This window comes from Trachurus trachurus (genome assembly GCF_905171665.1).
Source record: "Trachurus trachurus genome assembly, chromosome: 14".
Classification (NCBI taxonomy): domain Eukaryota; kingdom Metazoa; phylum Chordata; class Actinopteri; order Carangiformes; family Carangidae; genus Trachurus; species Trachurus trachurus.
In genome coordinates, this window is record NC_139903.1 from 21,316,248 (window position 1) to 21,335,593 (window position 19,346).

Sequence of the window (19,346 nt, forward strand, 5' to 3'; positions counted from 1 at the left end):
TAGTCTTGTATAGACAGGTGTACTGTACCTGGAGCTGTCTGTTGTTTTCCCGGACGGCCTCCAGGAGGCTGTCGTACTGCCGAGCCTGGTCCACTTTGAAACTCAGGTCTCTCTCCAGAGCCTCCTTCTCACTCTCCAGACGCTGTGACAGGAGACACAGGCAGGTTTTTCATTTTCAAAAGCAGACAAATCAGATTTCCGATTCATTTCCTCTATTAATTACTTTTTATGTTGGACACAGTTCATATCAATCAGTCTTAAGTTCTTGGCGGAAAGCAAATATTGATAAAGATGAAATATGAACAACAACAACAACAACATGTGAATGCAGTGGTTACATATCTTTCTGGTTGAGCTACTAATTGTTTCAGGAACGCAAACAGACCATAAGATAATAAGACTACACTAAATCAACACTGAGCTGATATTATCTGGCCTGAAGCCTACACATGTCTGATGTGATTTAAAGCAATTTAATGACTCACACGACCATGAAAAGTACACAATGCGTTGGAGACATGTTCCAATGGCTGGGCATATTATGCGCCACAACAAATATGCCATTTTTGGCATGTCTTTACTCGATTACATATACTTCACAGCACAGCACCATCTCAGAACAGTGTGTACTTTAAAAAGCTTCAATATTAAAAAGATGATTGGAGTAATAAACCTCTGATTATGAAAAAAAATTGTTTGTTACACATATTATCTATCTATACTTTTTATGTTTTTACTTGCACTTAAAATGTTTTATTTTTACTAATGACAAGAAATGTTTGTGTTATTGATACTTTAACATGAGTTCATCAGAGCTACTACAATATACTGAAGTGGCAGAACCATTGTACTATAACTATTGGTGGTGTTTTTTTCTGGGGTTTAGTCACGTTTCTTGTGTGATGAAATTTGTCAACCACTTCGTTAAGGACGATCTGAACGGACACAGCTTGTTTGTTTATGTTCTGCTGTCACTATAGAGTCAAAGCAGAGACTCCTGCTTCTCTAACAGCTACAGTTACTGGTCGGAGAGTAGACAGTTGATCACACATTGACTATACACAGATATGTATGCCCTAATCTGGAGGTAAACTGATTTATGGAAACAAAAACAAGAATCTAAACAAACTCTCTCAGCTTCTGAGGATGTTTCTCTTGTGGGGCAGCTGCAGCTCTTACCCGCAGGTCCTCGGACATGTGGAGCAGCTCCTCTCTCAGACTGCTGAAGGTGGACAGCAGCATACGCATGCTCTTATCAGCAGTGAGACGAGTCTAACACACAAAGACACACACACACACAGGAATGAACATGTGCAGTATGCCGTCATCAGCAGCTACATACCATATGTCTGAGAAATAACAGTGATGGTTTCCAGGCAAAGATATGAAGCCTTGTGGTTTATTTTATAGTTTATAAGAGTTTATAAAGTGCCTTCAAACAAAATACAAACACTAATGCCTCCATCATTGGAATATAAACATGTGTGATCATGGATTCAAAGTTTCAAATACACTAAATTTTAAACCAGCCTTGGAATTGTATGTGTTCAAAGAGTTTGTTTGGTTATAGCTATGCTCTGCTATTAAGTGTTACCTGGTGAAAGGACAAAGTAACTAAATAATGGATACAAAGAAACACGAAGTGATTCAACTAAAAGAGCGAAATATTAAAAAAATAATAAGAATGAAAACAAGATTAAAGGGTTTAAGGTTTTAAAAACAGCCAAATGGTCGTTATTAATTCTGGACGTTACTGTAAGAATGTGAAATAAAATCCATCTTGTTTTATCAGAATAGAGAAAACAGTTTTGTTTATGGCATAAAAAAAACTGAAATTATTCAGTGGGGTTTTAATGAAACATCATAAGATATGAATCAAACAGAGAGAGAATGAACTTAGATTGTTAAAATACTAGACTGCAGAGTGAAAGAGATAAGTTGTATGTCAGCTTCTGGTCCAATGATGTCGTCACTCACCTGCAGCAGGTAGCGGATCTGTTGTTTGGTCAGTTCTGTGGTCCCTTTGGGAATCAAAGCCTCCACCTCATCCTTCTCCACCTGACCACACACACACATAATCACACACACACAGTGAGTTTTGTCTGCTCAGGTTATTTATCAGATGTGAGTAATGTAGGTTTGTTTCCCACCTTGCTGAGATCCAGCTGTTTCCTGTAACACACAAAGAGGAAAAGACAAACAATGAGGATGAGAGACCAACAACATGACTGTGCAAGTGTGTGTGCTACAGTAGTGTCACTGAGTGGTGGTGGGTTAATGTATTTAGTGTATTTGTTATATTGTGAGAACAAAACCAAATGTTCCCACAACACTGAGGTCACACAACTTTTCCACAACGGTGCTTGTAAAACGTGTTAACCCTCTACCACGTAAATAATGTATTTTCAGTTTTTGGAAGCTTGGCAATCACTGATTATGTATCATTCAAAAATTTAATTGGCTTTAAACCACCAATGTCGATTGATATGTTTCTCTACTGAATGACTCCTGATCTCTTACACGTTCCCTTCATGCTTAAAATGTTCCTGCGTCAACTTTCTGTGAGGACTAGTAGACAGTATAGGAACAGCTTTGATTGTGGTGACAATTATGCATCCCATCACAGGTTGTTACCACCTACCAGCTCAACATTTGGCCACTATAGTTAAAGCAGAAGTAAGCGATATTTTTGTGTTAATATAAGTCTTAAATAGTTCTATCTTCCCACAGCAATCACTTACATAGAGTGTTTGGACCGAAACACGGGTCTCTCAGTCACTCTGCTCTGCTCTGAGCCGAGGAGAAAACTTTTCTCGTATCCTACAAGTTTTATCCAATGAGGAGAGAGAACGGCATGAAGGGCTGTGTGTGCAGCCAAGGGATGCGCCTGAATGTGGTGACGTAGGGACGAGGACGGGGGCTGCTAACTCCATCGGCTGACAAGAAGTTGTGGTGTGTTCAAGGCAACCCGTAACTCGGGTTTTTCCGACCTGTGAAGTCGTACCAGTTTGATCTGGTACGACTTCACGGGTCGGAAGTTACGAGTGGCCGTTATAGTGGACTTTCACAGGTAAAACAGGTCGGAAAAACACGAGTGGGTTGCCTGGAACGCTACAAAGTCGTAAGCCGTGACTTGAAGCTGTAATTTATGGTTTCAAAAGCCTGCCTGGAACGCAGCATTAGCCAAAACAACACCGGATCGCATACTTCTGCTTTAATCAAGCAAAAATTAAACTGTGTATTTGTTAGGGACTATTTTCAGCTGCGGATTAATACACATTTAGAGCTACAGTGTGTGGGACTGCGTCATAATAAACTACAATGAAGAAGAGAATTGGTTAATGTCTTTGTAGTTTTTTGGAAACACTGAAGCTCTGTGGCTCTGAGGAATCAATAAATCTTGCTCTGACGCACACACCGTGTTTGGCAGCTTTTCCTGGCACAACCAAACAGGTACAGGTGCAAGTGTGTGTGTGTGTGTGTGTGTGTATAAGTGAGTGAGAGAGAGAGAGGTAGAGGGAGCTTTAAGATTTTGCGGTCAATGCCTCATTCAGGACTGTACCTGCTGAGTCTGAGTCTGAGTTAAGAACCTGCAGGAAACTAACCGAAACTCGCCTCAGACCTGTCCCGGCACGCTGCTATGGATACTAATGCCAAAAATCACAACATATCCCCATGATGACTGCATGGCACGGCTTTTGGCGAGGTCTCTATTAACCAGTTTGAAGGGATAATGGAGACAAACCGTTAAGCCTGAGAGTCTGTTCACACCCATAGAATCCACAGGACAGCAGCGACACGCGGCGTCTGTGGCAGGATGTCAAGGCCTAACATCAGCTACACCTGACACCGCCTCGCTCTCGCTGTGACAACTACAGGGCACGAGCACTTTGGTGACTTACGATCCACGGATCTTGGACACGTGCTCGGAGATGCAGCTGTGGATGTCGCAGTTCTTCCTGTAAACGTCGGCCAGCAGCTCGCCAAAGTAGCGCGTGTCCATCTTGGCCGGCTGGGGCAGTTCTTTCACCACGGTCTTCACCTCTGACCTGCAGATCACCGGCTTCTCCTGTACAATATTGATGATCTCCACCTCCTCCACCTCCACCTGCTCCTCTACCTCCTCTTCCTCCTCCTCCTCCTCCTCTTCCTCCTGGAGGGAAAGAAAAAACAGTAACAGTTATTTCTAGTTTCTAGTTTCGACCTCAGACTGGTTTCTGATCATCTTACCACAGTAACATCTGTCCTCACCTCCATCAAAAAGGTTCGTTAGCCGAGTTACACAAAAAGTACTAAAAAGGTTTGCATATAATGTGATGGAGGGTCGGCGAAAGTGTTGTGGAAGCACTTGGAGCATATCCACATGAGTTACAATACATTCAGTGTTTTTCCACTTAAGTCTGGTGTGTGTTGACATTGGCCTTGGTGTAGATCTGAGCTCTCTCTGTTTGTCTTTGATGAGGAGCCAAAATTCTCTCACGTACAACATTTGAGGAGGAAGTTCACATATACACAATACATCTTTCTGGCTTGAGCAATGAGAACCGAAAGAAGCAAAACTGTCGCAAACCATGCTATCACTAGGTTAAGAAATGACACAATATATGTGCACAACTTTGACTCCTCTGGATTTAGGGTTTCCACAAGATTTTAGAGACCTGGTTTTGGGTATTTGCACAAATTCAGAGACAAGAGTGTTAACTGAGCTCCAACAATGATCATATCGGGTGTTGTTTCAAAACTGTGCGTAGATCAGCCAAGTTCTTCTCGCACCAAACTGGGGAGAGGTTTTTCTTTGTGTCTAAGTGGAAGGTGTCATTGAGATGTTTACTTTATATCATGGTAAATTCATGATACCTCAAGCTTATGCATTTGTTAAAATGTAATATGGTGTTATTTTTCAATATTCAATCAGTTCTTGGTTATGAAAATTAAGAGAGATGCACAACAATTGAACGTACTGTATTTGATTCATGTATAATGTTAATGTGTCTTTGATTATTGATGGACACTGGCTTGATTTGTTTTATACTGACACTTGCATAAGTGACATACGTTTGAACATTTGTGTTCTTAGTATCTAATGAGAGGGGGAAAAGGAAAATAATTATTCAAAAGAAATATAGGAAATAATCGCTAAAACACATCACCAAACCACCAAGACAATCAGACCCTGCAGCCCTTGAATCTCCACCTGCCTCACACACTACACCTCCACGTGATTGGAGCCAGACACACCCATTTACCTCCTCTTATCTACATGTAGCAACAGAAACAGTTGTTGCATAACCTGTTATCTGACTCTGCTGAGCAGAGCTGCCTCTTGTGTGTGCTCTCCACACAGCAAAGCGCCTTCACTCTCTGTAAACATGCATCCGTCTTCATAACGTTTGCTGACAGACTGACAGTCCACACCAGCATTCATTCATTGTATTCGTCTCGTCTTGTTTCAGACTCTTTTTCTTTTGCTTCCATGTTCTCTGTGGGAAAGCTGGTTGTTGGAAATCATCAAAAAATCATTTCCTCACAGTTACACCCACCGGACGTCGAAAACCATCTTGTAGCAACAAGACGGCTTAACCGCTCACAACTCAGGCCTTCCCTGGTTCAGGGAATATCAGAGTCTTGAGTGAGATTAAATCTCAAAAAAAAGTTTGGTGATCAATTCTTTTGGCCTCATTTAACCCTAGTGCTCTTATTTATCCGAGGGTGCAGCTGTTTTAGTTGCAGGGTGTGGAACTCTAACCAACCCCTGCCCGTCCCTGTAACTGTAATATATCATTACAGCAGGTTGATTGGTTTAAAGATACAATTATGACTTGCTAATGACTTGCTATGATATTAATGTTCCCGTTGGATGACTTTTTTTTTTACTCAGCATATAAAACTGGAGCTTCTGTGCCAGCATGCAGCTGCCTCAGCATAGTTGGGGCTAACTCTCATACACAGCACTACATTAACAATCACAGCTGCTATATTCAAGTCCCTATTTGAAATTAAGAAATAGCTATTGCTACATAGCTAACATAAGTCCAGTGTAAACAGGTAAGTCTTGGCAAAAGCCATCATGCTGCTGGCAACAAAAGGATAACACAGTCTCAAAGCAGTGCTGCCAGACTGGAAACTGCAATGACCATCACAAAATGATGAGACAAGTCAGAAGACACAGATTAAAATGCTAATTTCACCAGGAGGAATTGCTGTTGGACAGGAGACAACTCGCAGTGTTTGCTCTGCGGCGACAACGGCGACGACGACCGGAGGGGAACCGTTTCGCTTTTACCCACCACGTCTCTCCCTCGACGCAGAGGGGAGGGGAGGAGGGGGGGCGGTGTTTCGTACCCGTGCAGGGAAGTTACATAGTGCAGTTTCAGCCGACGCGACCCCGCTCAGGCTGCGGCGGCAGCATCATTCATCCTATTAACCATTTTTCTACCATTGCAATGAGTCTGGAAACATTATTTTAAGGTCGAAAAACTCTGCAATGTTACTTTAATGTTGTGTTGTAAAAAAAAAAATAAAAATAAAAAACACCCCGAGGAAAAAACAGCTTTAGTAGCAGTTTCACTTCTTCTCTTCAGATGGACTTTCACCTCATTAATCTCATGTGCTAATGGCTAAAATGACTTGGAGAGATTAGTTATAATCCTTTGAAAAAAATAGGGAGATGATTAAGCCTTATACTATATATGATTTTGTTTGGTTTTTAACCTGGTTTTACCCCGAGCAGAAAAAGAGTTACACTCTTGTCATTATCTTCTTAAATATCCACAGCTGTGGTTGCGCGGAGCAATCAAACCAGATTCCAGAGGAGCCTGAGGGAAGATTTCGAGCTACAATTCCCCACCAGGAGAATTTTTTTACACTACTGTGTCATTGGAGGGACACCAACATAGACCCACACAAAACGCTGCAGCGGTTTCTCTTGACACTAGAGCAGTTCATTCTGAGGCCATAGTCAGTGGCTGTCGAATATTAGACTCTATTACCAAGCGGTTTTCTCAACCTCTGCCAAACATAATGTAACACCACCAGCTTCTCAAATGTGAGGAACTGTAGACTTTCTCCAACTCACAGCGGTGGTATCTAACATCTTTGTAATCTGAAGATTTCATAAAACAACTCTAGACATTAATCACTGGGTGGACTCCTTCTCAGTCTGCAGTGCCAGCAAAAACCGAACTTCATAAATGTTAAGAAGATTTATTGCAGGATTGTTTTGGCTGCATCTAATTGCATTGTCAGAGATGTTATAAATGATAAACTGGTACGAAGAGAAGAAACACTGGCCCTTTGTGTCTCCTGTAGCAACAACTCAGCAGCAGCAGGGCCAATGAAAGAAAGACTAACAACTGATGTCATTACCACTGGCACAGTAGTTGCATTCTCAAAAACAGAAAGAAAGAAAGGAATCACCACAGGAGAGAGAGAGAGAGAGAGAGAGAGAGAGAGAGAGAGAGAGAGAGAGAGAGAGAGAGAGAGAGAGAGAGAGAGAGAGAGAGAGAGAGAGAGCCTGAAAGATCAGAGGTCTGATTCCAGAACTGGGGCCAAACAAGCTCAGGTATTGTAGATGAGAGTATACGCCACAGTGAACACAAACTGACACTAAAACAGCCTGCTGGGATCTTGTTATGTTGTTCAGAGACTTGAATGCTTCTTCTGTCTTTTTGCCCAAAGGGGAAAAATGACTCCAAGTTTCAAATCCAATGATTTACTTGTACGAGTCAAGTGTTGGCGTTATTTGTCAAAATATATTCACTTGAACGCAAATGTGTTGGAAGCCGGGAGTTCTTTTGGGCATTTCTATCTTCATTCCTAACCAAGAAGAAGAGTGACATAAGGTGGATAAGGAGTTGACACATGTGATGCCTGTGATCACATTGAGGTGGGTGTGTCCCAGTGCTGCAGGGCTTTGGCCACGATGGTTACATGCCTGTCTTTCCTGCAAAGAAAGCGAGAGTAGAGACCAGCCTGGAGACCAAGGCTGAGGAGGAACTGTCCTGTGTTTAACAGGAAATACAGTACCAGCAGATTTAGTTTTGACAATAATGTGCTGTTCAGCGGAGCCACATCTGATCTAAATGTGCAAGTGGTGTCTCAAAAGTACAAAGTGTTCATCCCCGTGGGGAGCTGGATATCTGCCAGCTACATTTCAATATTGCCATATAACAGCCATTGTTGCATTTCACAATAATGCAATGCAATGCAGATATATCTAGGGTAGCCTTTACTCTAGTGACTTGGTTGTATCGGAAAGTGACAACTGGGCTTGTGCTTGCTGATTGGGATGGTAACCTCAATAGAAAAAGAAGTAATAAAAATAGAAGCCAAACAAGAGGGCTATTACTGGAATAATGGTGCGTTCCAGGCAACCCGTAACTTGTGTTTTTCGTGACTTGTTCCCATGGTTACCCGTTGGAACGTCAGTTAAACTCGTAACTTCCCACCTGTGAACTCGTACTAGATCGATGTACTCCCACTTACGACGTCACACAACAAAATGGCAAGCCCTGTGGAGGAGGTGTTTCATCGTGTGACACACGGTGAGAAATAGACTTTAGGACAATTCACACGTTAAAATAGCGTAAGTTAAATGTATAACAGCTTCTGATACCTTATGTGCCATCTCTCCTCTTCCGTTTCGCTCAAATGAGCGTTCAGCAAGCACCTTTGCCGGTTGTTTGATGTTTGTTTACATCTGACTCCCAGAATTCCTTACGTTCAGACAGTTTAGCCGTAACTTGCCTGGAACGCTACAAAGTCGTAAGTGGTGACTTGAAGTCATGACTATCGAGTTCAAAAGCCTGCCTGGAACGCACCATAAGTTCTCTATGAGTAAAGAAATAAAGTTTGACGCCAAACTGAAAACATTTCTTCTAAAGTAGTCATTATTTAGCTGTTAAACGCTAACGTTATCTTTACTGGAATAATGGTGCGTTCCAGGCAACCCATAACTTGTTCCCATGGTTACCCGTTGGAACGTCAGTTAAACTCGTAACTTCCCACCTGTGAACTCGTACTAGATCGATGTAGGTCCCACTTACGACAAGTGACGTCACGCAACAAAATGGCAAGCCCTGTGGAGGAGGTGTTTCATCGTGTGACACACGATGAGAAAAAGACTTTAGGACAATTCACACGTTAAAATAGCGTAAGTTAAATGTATAACAGCTTCTGATACCTTATGCACCATCTCTCCTCCGTTTCGCTCAAATGAGCGTTCAGCAAGCACCTTTGCCGGTTGTAGTAAAAAAGCTGCATACGGTCCGAAATGTTTGTTTACATCTGACTCCCAGAATTCCTTACGTTCAGACAGTTCAGCGGTAACTTGCCTGGAACGCTACAAAGTCGTAAGTGGTGACTTGAAGTCATGATTTACGAGTTCAAAAGCCTGCCTGGAACGCACCATAAGTTATCTGTGAGTAAAGGAATGAAGTTTGATGCTTAAACAACAACATTTCTTCTAAAGTAGTGATTATTTAGCTGTTAAACGCTAACGTCATCTTTAAAGATAAGTTGCACCAGAGTTGACAACTCTGAAACCACAAATTTGTTGGACCATTTTTCTTGACTCTCTTGACTGTTATGTCTCAAACACTGAGCCGACTTTCAATATAAGGTTTTAGAGTGGTAAATCATCACAGATCAGTAACAGTTATGGCTGATACTTTTTCATCTACCTCCCCCACTGTCTTCTGTAGGCGCACCCCAAGGCCTTACCCAAGGCCCCTATTTATTTGTCTTTAATGGCTTCACTGGGGTCTGATTTTAAAAACTCAATTTCTGATCTCTGCTTTATCTCTGCTATACAGAACTCACAATGCACATCATCACCAACAAAGAAAGAAAAAAGAAAAGAAAGAAAAGGCATGCCTGCACACTTACTAGTTGCCACAGTTGCCACAGTTGTTATGTCATGGTTGTTGTTTGTGTGTTTTTCTCTACGCCAGAACTGCTTAAACTGAATTGCCCCCCAGGGACTAATAAAGTTGTTTGAACTGAAAATAATTTTATTTCGCACAATGTTTCGACCACAGGTCTTCTTCAGGTGCTTTTTTAGAAACATAAGCCACCAATAGGTTTGCAGGTATATTGATGGTATGTGGTTCAATAAAATATACATAGCTTTTCTTTTTTCTGGCATTTTTTGTATTGCCCTGCATCTTGAACAACGTGATGTGTGTATGTGTTTCTCAAAAAGAACATCATGACCATCCCATCTCTTCTGAGGCAAAACTTTGAGCTATGTTGTTCACTAAAATCCCAATATCGTGAACTTGAAATAATGAGAAAAGCTCAAAGACTCACAGACTTCTTTTCAATTCACTAAGGGTGTGAAATTAGAGCTGTTTTTATTTTATTAGGGTTGATGGTGCCGGTAATAACAAGCATGACAAAAAAGCCTCAGATTGTCTCTGACTCTGGAGTTTAACATGCAGCTAACAACCAGACACTGAATACCAGAGATCTGCCACAGAGCTGAGCTCATACTGCTGTGCAGAATGTGAGGGAGGAAAAGTGTGTGTGTGTGTGTGTGTGTGTGTGTGTGTGTGTGTGTGTGTGTGTGTGTGTGTGTGTGTGTGTGTGTGTGTGTGTGTGTGTGTGTGTGTGTGTGTGTGTGTGTGTGTGTGTGTGTGTGTGTGTGTTATTGTGAGGTAGACTGACCTAGAAAAGAGTGACACCACAAGAAGAGCAGGGCAGCCTCTGGTCAAAGGAAGAGATTCTCATCTTATCAAGTGTTTTCTTTCTAAACTGAGGGTCCAAAACAAACATTTTCTTTCTTTCTTTCTCTCTTTTTGCTACGCTAGAATAAAGAAAAAGTAAGAAATAGCTGAGGTCAGATCAGATCAGCAAATTGGAAGATCAATAAATAATATGTATGATGAAAACGTCTTTGCAAAAATAATTAGTCTCTGTGTACTGTAGGGCTGTTGATATTTTAACTGTTATTTGTTGAGACCTCAGGTGTTATTTACAGGTACAGTTTAGTTTATGGTGTGAAATGAGCTCAGAAAGCAGCAACTTCCGGTTCAAACGCAAACAAATAAATCTCTAAATTGCTTCAGCATCAGAGCTTCAGGACTGATCCCAAAGGAGCAGTAACTCAATATCTAAACTCAATACATCAACTCTTCACCAGTGTGTCAGTGCATGTGTTGATGTAGGTCAGTGAGTCAGGCTCTCAGGACTCTGCTCTGTCTGACTAAGTAACACTAGAGAAAAGAATCACCTTACCACACCGGCTCTTTGTGTGGGTGTTTCTGTGTGTGTGTGTGTGTCTTTTTTTCTACCTGTAAAGATACAAAACAAATTCTTAAAGAATTTGTTGACTATTATCAAAAATATAATACAGGTGCATCTCAATAAATTCATTTCAATAGTTCAATTCAACTAGCTCTTCCAAACTATCTCTCTCACTTTCTGACAGAAGCTCCAGCCCAGACACTGTGCTGTGCAGATGTGATCTCATTCTGTTGGTCACCACTCAGAGTTCATGACCACAGGTGACGGTCGAAACGTAAATCATGTGACTTTGTCAGACGGTGACCTTCAACTTGCAGGGCAGTTTACAGCAGAGTGAGAAGAGACCAGGACGAAGACTGAGCAAAGCGAGTCTCTGCCCCAGGAGAGTCAGTCTATCTCAGGGTCTAGGTCACGGGTTAACGTCAATTATACCTGGTTAGCAAAGCTTGAAAACCAAAGGCCACAACTCGAGACCTTCTCCTCTGGTCCTGAAATAATGTTAGATGTCACATTTCTGCATACCTGCAGAAGACCTACTAGTCGAAACATCCGTCTGTAACTTTGTATTAAAAAGTCCTATTTTTTTACATTGGGGCTACAAGTGTGCGACTTTCCTTCAAAAGATGTCACACTTTTGGCATCAAAATAAGCAGCAGAGAGAAATCAGCGTGTTTATTTGAATTAAGTTGAAGTCGGAGAATAAAAAAGAAATGCCACAGGATGTATTTTCATAGTGTAACCTTGGCTCAACATTTAAACACATGGAGGGTAACATGTGAAACTTGCACATCAGCGTCCTGCAACACCTGCTCTCAGCTTCAAGCCTTCGGCAGCCATACCAACAGGAACTAGTATCGCATCAGTTCAACATCTGTGGCCAAAAAAGATTAATGTACCACGTTCATCCAGAAACCAAAACAACCTGATGAAATGCCAGGTGAAGCCTTTCCAAGATTACTGCATCATTACCACAGCTGGATGTGGTCCAGATGTCGCCATAGCAACAAAATTCAAAACTCATCAATAGAAAACAATTGGCCGATCAAGAGAGTCGCTGATGACGCTTGAGAGAGGAAATAAAACATTATACTGAGATGCTTTCTGGGTGGTTGTTTATCATTCACCAGCCTACAGTAAATTGCTGTTCAGCGGTTCGACTGGTTTCTGTGACGGATGTTTCCCTTGATGTAAAAACAGCCAACTCACCCAAAGGTTCACAGGTTGGGTTAAGGAAGAATTGTTTCTGTCAGAAAGTGAACAATGAACAAATCTGCAGATTCCATCCACCCACAAACAGAAAATTATGATGATACGATTGGGAACGATGTTGACAAGACAGATCACCAGTGAGAGTGAAACATTACATCTGACTGAGATAAGTCAAATTCAGTCTGTTTATTAAGCTTTCACAACCGCAGAAACCTGGGTGTTTATCAGCAACAGACTGGGAGGCAGACGGCATGCAGATGTGATAAGACAAAAATACGTGAATCTGAATGAGCACAAGCCAGTGACTGTTTGTGTACATGAGCAACTTCCACAAGTGCAGGGAGGAGCAGATAGGAGGAGTTTTAATCTCCCTCCGAACGCTGACAGTGATTAACATCTCTGATGAGATGCAGGATGTAAGGAAAGGCTGCAAACCTATGCACGAGGTGCAATGCCTGCCAAGTTCTTCCCATGCAATGACAGTGAAATGAACTGGTTAATCCATAAATCAATCAGTCACATTATGCACAGAAGAAGAAAAAGAGAGGTTATTCAAGGTCATTTAATAAAAGCTGTATTTGGCCAGGAGCCTGATGGGAGACATGGTAGAGTGGTAAACATTTAAAAACACAGTGTCCCGCCTAGTGTTCTTGCCTCTCCCTCTCTGTCCTGTAATTAACTCTGAATACTTCGCATACCCTGCAGTGGTGAGAAAAGCCTCTTAAAAAGCAGCTGATCAGAGAGAAAGAAAGGAACGACGCCGCACTTCGTCAAACTAATCTGGGAGCAGTTTGACGCCGCACGGTCCCTTCACTCTGTGTGAAAAGAAACTCTCAGAAAGAAGACGGATTTCATCTTTACATTAGCAGACACGTCCGTCAACACCCGCCCTGCTTACTCACACTTGAACCTGAACTTTCCCGTCAACTCAACAAGCTCCTCTCTCAGCAGAGCGCCGACACTTTGACCTCCACCAAACCTCTGTTTACACAGCGTGGAGGATTCAGTCACTCTGGATCTTATGAGAATATACCTGTCTAAAATGTAACACAAACGCTGCCGACGCACAGTGTTGCCTTCACTGAACCTCAACCATCAATTGAACTCAGCTAATGTCATTTGTCATATAGGATTTTTTCTGAAACCAGAGCTGCAGGATTTTGCTCCTGTTCGGCCATAAGAGACTCAGTGAGGGCGGAAATTGATATAGGATGATAAAAACCTGTCTTATATTCATTATTCCAGTAGTTAAGGATAAACAAACCTGAAATTTTAAATGTACTTTAAATTATTAAAGTAATTTTTCAAGCCAAAAAGTCAAACATCTGGTTCCAGCTTCTCTGGTATGATGATTTTTTGCCTTCCACTTTATTATATACACAACTGTATCTGTGTGTTTGGGACTAATCGAAGACAGAAAAAGACAGGCAGGCATCACTTGATGATTTAGTGACTTGCTACAGGCACTTTTCCACTATTTGGGAAAATAAATGGGGAAGATAATCTTTACTTGCAGAATGAGGTAGGAGTTAGACTAGTAAAGCTGTTCCTCTTTAAACGAGGGGGGGAACAAAATTTCTTCTTGGATCTGGCTTTGCGCAAACACAAACTGAAAGCACACTATGTCAAGTGTGATTAAGATTTCCCTTTATTGGCTCAACAGTGACAATGTGCGTGTGTCAACATACTTTTGGGCACATAAAAACAACAGCTGTTTTGTTTACTGTTGTTTCAATGATTTCATTTTTATTACTTGTGTTACATGTTGGGAAATCCATACCTTAAGGCATCAAAGCAAATGATCCAACCCTCTCTCTGACAGGTGACTGGTGGTATAGACAATGTACAGATGTTGCCTGTGCAGACCTGTTCACATCAAAGCAGCTGCAGGCACAGCTGCAGCCTGACCTGGACAGAGTGTGTCAACCAATCACTGAGGCCGACAGCGTCACGGTGCATTTTGTTCAAAGAGAGAGAGGGCTGACCGTAACTGGTGAGCTTTCAGCTGTAGTCCACATTTTTTTAAACTTTCTTCTTTTAACGGCATGTGCAACAAGGGGGTTTTAGAAGAGAATTAAACAAATCAATTATTTTTGTTGTTGTGTGCGGCCTCTGTGGTGAGATTCAGTTTCTCAGAGCTGTTTTTTGAGCTCACCACACCTTCCACTGTGACAGCTATCTCTGATCCCTATTGTAAATAATGGTGGCGTGTTGATTTTAACAACATTTTTCTGTCACCGTCGTCACTTTATTGTCGTGATGTCATTTTTTAACGGCTCAATGCAAAAACAAAGACACAGACCTATTGTGTGTTTGTGATTCTAAAACATGTTCAATTCTACATGGATATTTGCATGTAGGCAACGAGCCAAAGCAACAACGTTTGGCACATTGTAACATCATTGCTCAAGGCATCTGACAGCTATATATGTTTTTAAAAGGTTGAACAATATGTATTATCTGACTGTAATAGTCATGCATCACCCTTCTAAATACATATGTGGTTGCCGCAGGGGGCGTTACATGACACTAACCTCTCCAGCTGTATCTGAACTTTACAAATGTCATACTGTATGTCTGTGAAATTAAATTTAGCCTTTTGTAATTCTACTTCACACCACATACATCTAGGAAGCACAAAGAAGGTAAACAAAGATTAATTTTAGCTTCTGCTGCTCTGCTTCCTGCTTCCTGCTTAAAGTTCAGTAGGCGTCTGTCAATCATCAAACAATAGAGGACAAGACTGAGTCTCCTGACACTTCACCTCACACTGCAGCCATGAATTTCTTTTAGCTGACACACACACACACACACACACACACACACACACACACACACACACACACACACACACACACACACACACACACACACACACACACACACACACACACACACACACACACACACACACACACACACACACACAGGTTGTGTCCACTCGACTGCTCTGGTTTTAACACAATGAGAAGCAAAGACGTTTCCAAACATAGACAATACATCACACTGAACAACAGCTACTCAATACTTGAATACGTTTCTGATATTGTTAATAAATTAAAGAATAAAGATGGGGGGTAAAAATCAGAACCACAATGAGAACCCCCCCACACACCCACACACACACACACACACTCCATTTCCCTCTGGTACTGTATGTAAACACACAGTAGGTTGGGCGACGGTGAGAGATTCTGAGAAAATCTAGGGACATAGTGAGTAAAGCCTGACAGACAGCTCAAATCATTATCTGCAAGACTGAACACGGAGCTGAGTAAAGCTGAGTAGATCAGAGGCAGCAGCAAGTGACACGGACACTTGACAAACATGAGAAGGAGTGCGATTATAAGACATTTTGTGTCAAGGGTCCCAGATGAAGCAGGAAAGGACAAATTTTTTCATGCAGTAAATGCATCTTCAAATACAGCACAAAAACACAACTTATTTGATCTGGTCCCTGTCCCTGTTTATTGTAGTTTTTTTATGGACTGTTGCTTGGTGCTTGGAATTATTCTGAATCTCTTATCTGGTCCTTTTGTTTCATTGTGCTTTTATTGTATTGTATGTGAAATGGCCGTGCTGTGCAAGGACTTCCCTCTTAGAGCGCAATAAATACCTCAACTGATCTGATCAGAAATGTGATAATTCGGAGGTGTTCTTTGTTTAATGACAGGATAATTTATTTGCAGCATTTTATGAACTAAATAATTTAGAAATTAAGAAACTAAAAACAGCTTAACTGATCTGGCAATAATTAAACTTTAAAGTCCCCCTCCAACCATCCTTTTTAATTATGTTAAAGCATTGCCAGTGGTCTTTAAATTGTGTTTATGGAGTTTTCAGCCAAAATCACAAAACCTGTGCCATTTCCCAGGGCTCTCCTTCTGCACAGCAGTAGCTCATTAGAAATGCATCTCTGAGTGGTGGGCGGAGACAGCGCTGCTCTGCACCCTCCCCTGTTCGTACCCAAGACATTGGACTGTAAAAAAAAAAAAAAAAAAGAAGAATCAGGCGGGCCATACACCGAGCTATCCAGCCTTTGAGCCAGGTGCAGAGCGGTGTCGGGAGCTTGTAAGCACCAGTGCCCCGCCCTGGGGTTGTGATGCGTCAACCACAGTCTGCCCGAAACTGCCAGGTAGTGTCTGCAGTTGGTTCACAGCCATTTGAAGGCAGAAATACTCAGATATGCAATTTACTTTTCTGCTGATATCTCATCAGAAAAATCCCAACATGTGAACAACATGAAAAACACGATTTTCATCGGAGGGAGTCAAATTAATTTGAGAAATTCATTGGAAATTTAATTTGGGGAAACGCCTACATGAAAGTTATTTGAAGAACTTTCCCCCAGCAGACTGAGCAAGGATAATTGTCATTTCTCTGTCAACGTGCTGAGGAGTCTTGCACTTCACGCAAAGACAAACAGCATCAAAGTGCTGTCATGGCCACTGTAAATCAGAGAACCTCCCTGTTTTGACAACAGCCATATACATGACGCTGCAGGTTCATATTAAAAGGAATGTACGCACACAGAGCAAAGGCCTGTGGGAAGTGGCCGGACACACCCTGAGCTTGCCCCCAACAAGGATGGTTTGTCAGCGTTGCGACAGTTGTGATTATGAGCACAGTGTTGATGTAACAGTGCGGCTGTGGAGACAGGGCGTAGGTTGCGATGCAGCGAGCGTGCATGTGCACAGAATCACCCACGGCTGAACGGAGGACGCTCATTGTGTCTCTGTTCCCATGTCCAGGTTTCATGCCGATGGGTGTGTCTGCACAGAACCAACAGCATTTCTCTTTCTTTCTTTCTTTCTTTCTTTCTTTCTTTCTTTCTTTCTTTCTTTCTTTCTTTCTTTCTTTCTTTCCACACTCCGTGTTTTACAAGATCCCCACCACTGCAGTGAATCATTTGGAGGGTGTTCAAACACCTTTGCACGCTTTGATTTGACCAGAAATGCAGAATACAGGCACATAGAGATCAGAGGCGTGAACACTACTCAGGCTTGTACAGGAATCACAGTGAGCATGCTGGTGTTGATTTGCAGAGCCAGACATCCAGTTATCATCAAAGCTATCAAAAATATTAGAGCTGCTTCTGTAAACTTTTTCAGGCCAAAAAAACACCCACACAGCTCAGTTACACTTAAGCATTTGGTACCAACCAAAATATGCATGCTTTACCAAATGTTGAAAACTTGACGCATTTTGTTAAATTGAAAAAGGAAACCCCGTTTTAAAAAACATTTTTTTAAAACTCCACCCCTGCAATTGTTTCAACAGCATTTCAGTGGCTGTAGATCAGAGAGATGAGGATGATGGTTGATCTGACGGTCTAAAAACATTCAGTGACTTTCAAATCTATCAAAAATATCCCAAAAAGTATTTGATGCTGTGGCTAAGTACCATCCAAAATATGTGTGGCACCAAATATTGAAAACTTGGCAAGTGAGAGCTGCATGTCTGGTCAGATCCATAGTTAGCTCTACTTCTTTAATCAAATCTTTACCTCAGGTTTCTGTCAATTTTTGTTGTTCTAGGAAGCTTCCACATTCAACAAAGGACAGCAGAGCAGATGCTGCACTACTTTTCTCTCCATGTACAGAGTGAATATCTTTAACTTGTTAAGACAAGTTACAGGCTTATTTGCCTTGGAGAAGTAGAAAGCCACCGACTTCTGTCTGTCAGTGGAGCTTTCAATGGGAGACTGTCACAATGTTGACAATGGACGTTTGCAAAGCCTCAACTTTGTTAAAAATCTATTTATTTCTATGTGTGAGTATCGTTTAGTATTTGCATTCTAATAACAAAAAGGGAAAGCAAAATAGGCACAGACTAAGTGAAAGACAAATATGCAGTTGCCAGACTTCTGTTTAACTGAGGCTTGTGTGTGTGCGTGTGTGTGCGTGTGGGTGTGTGTGTGTGTGTGTGTGTGTGTGTGTGTGTGTGTGTGTCCTTGCCTCCTCCTCAGGCTCTGGGCTCTTGGACGAATGGCTGAACACTGACGACATCCCGCTTATGCTCTGAAATGAGAGGCAAAGAAGAGAGTTAGTTTTGATTGTCTGACAAATATGGTTTAAAGCTACATTAAAATAACTGCTGTTGACTTGCCCAGATACAATTAGTTTGTTTCCTAGTAAAACAACAACAATCATGCACTTTGTCCCCAAAGAAGAGAAAATGGTTTTAAAAAGTGTAACTTGACTCTAGAATAATAATTGGCCTATTCATTGAGACTTGACTTTGTGATAGATCCAAGTGTTGACTTGGATGTGTTTAGGTAACTTGAGACTTATTTGACTTGTTTTGGATTATTTGAAATGAGCTGAGACTTGACTTAGATCCAAGAGTTGACTTGGACTTGATGGTTGACATGATGGTTCCTCCCGATGCTATCTAATCTTCCTGTAATTGATCTCTGGCAGCACAACAAGTCCTCAAACGCCGCCACCTGTCATCAACTCAATCATCGTGACCCCACTAAATTTTTCATTCCCAGGTTTTGCTCATAACATATCACAAGAACACAACGTCGCCACCAGATAAACAACTCCCAATACACAGCGCATTGTGTCACTATATGTTGTGTCATGTTTAACTTGAACTAATTTGTCAATTAGGTTTTGTAACTGAAACAGATTGTGATATGACAGTTGCACTAAACTGTGACACCAATCAGTTCGAAGTGTAACAGAGCTGAGCTGAAGCATTTAAAATATCTAAGAATCTCAACAGGCGTCAGTCTCAGCTGTTTTTATTGGAAACTAAACTGTACACAGGAAACAACACAAATTCTTAGCAGCAGAGATGATAACAGAGGATAGATGAGAGACTGTGGTCTGTCTGATCTGAGTGACCTGACTCTTTAAAAATGTGCTGCTTGTACCTTTAATCTT

The 19,346-nt window shown here is 41.6% G+C and overlaps 1 protein-coding gene across 2 annotated transcripts in view; it reads right to left on the bottom strand.

Annotated features, from left to right (window-relative positions):
- The window catches only part of pof1b (POF1B actin binding protein), a 32,292-nt gene that overhangs the window by 9,374 nt on the left and 3,572 nt on the right, over positions 1–19,346 (bottom strand). For both annotated transcript variants that reach the window (XM_083986235.1, XM_083986234.1), the window contains exons 2-7: positions 18,411–18,473; positions 3,903–4,153; positions 2,151–2,172; positions 1,978–2,058; positions 1,180–1,272; positions 29–142 (exon numbers count right to left, since the gene is read on the bottom strand). In XM_083986235.1, coding sequence (XP_083842361.1) covers positions 29–142; positions 1,180–1,272; positions 1,978–2,058; positions 2,151–2,172; positions 3,903–4,153; positions 18,411–18,473 — 624 coding nt within the window. The remainder of the gene's footprint in view (positions 1–28; positions 143–1,179; positions 1,273–1,977; positions 2,059–2,150; positions 2,173–3,902; positions 4,154–18,410; positions 18,474–19,346) is intronic.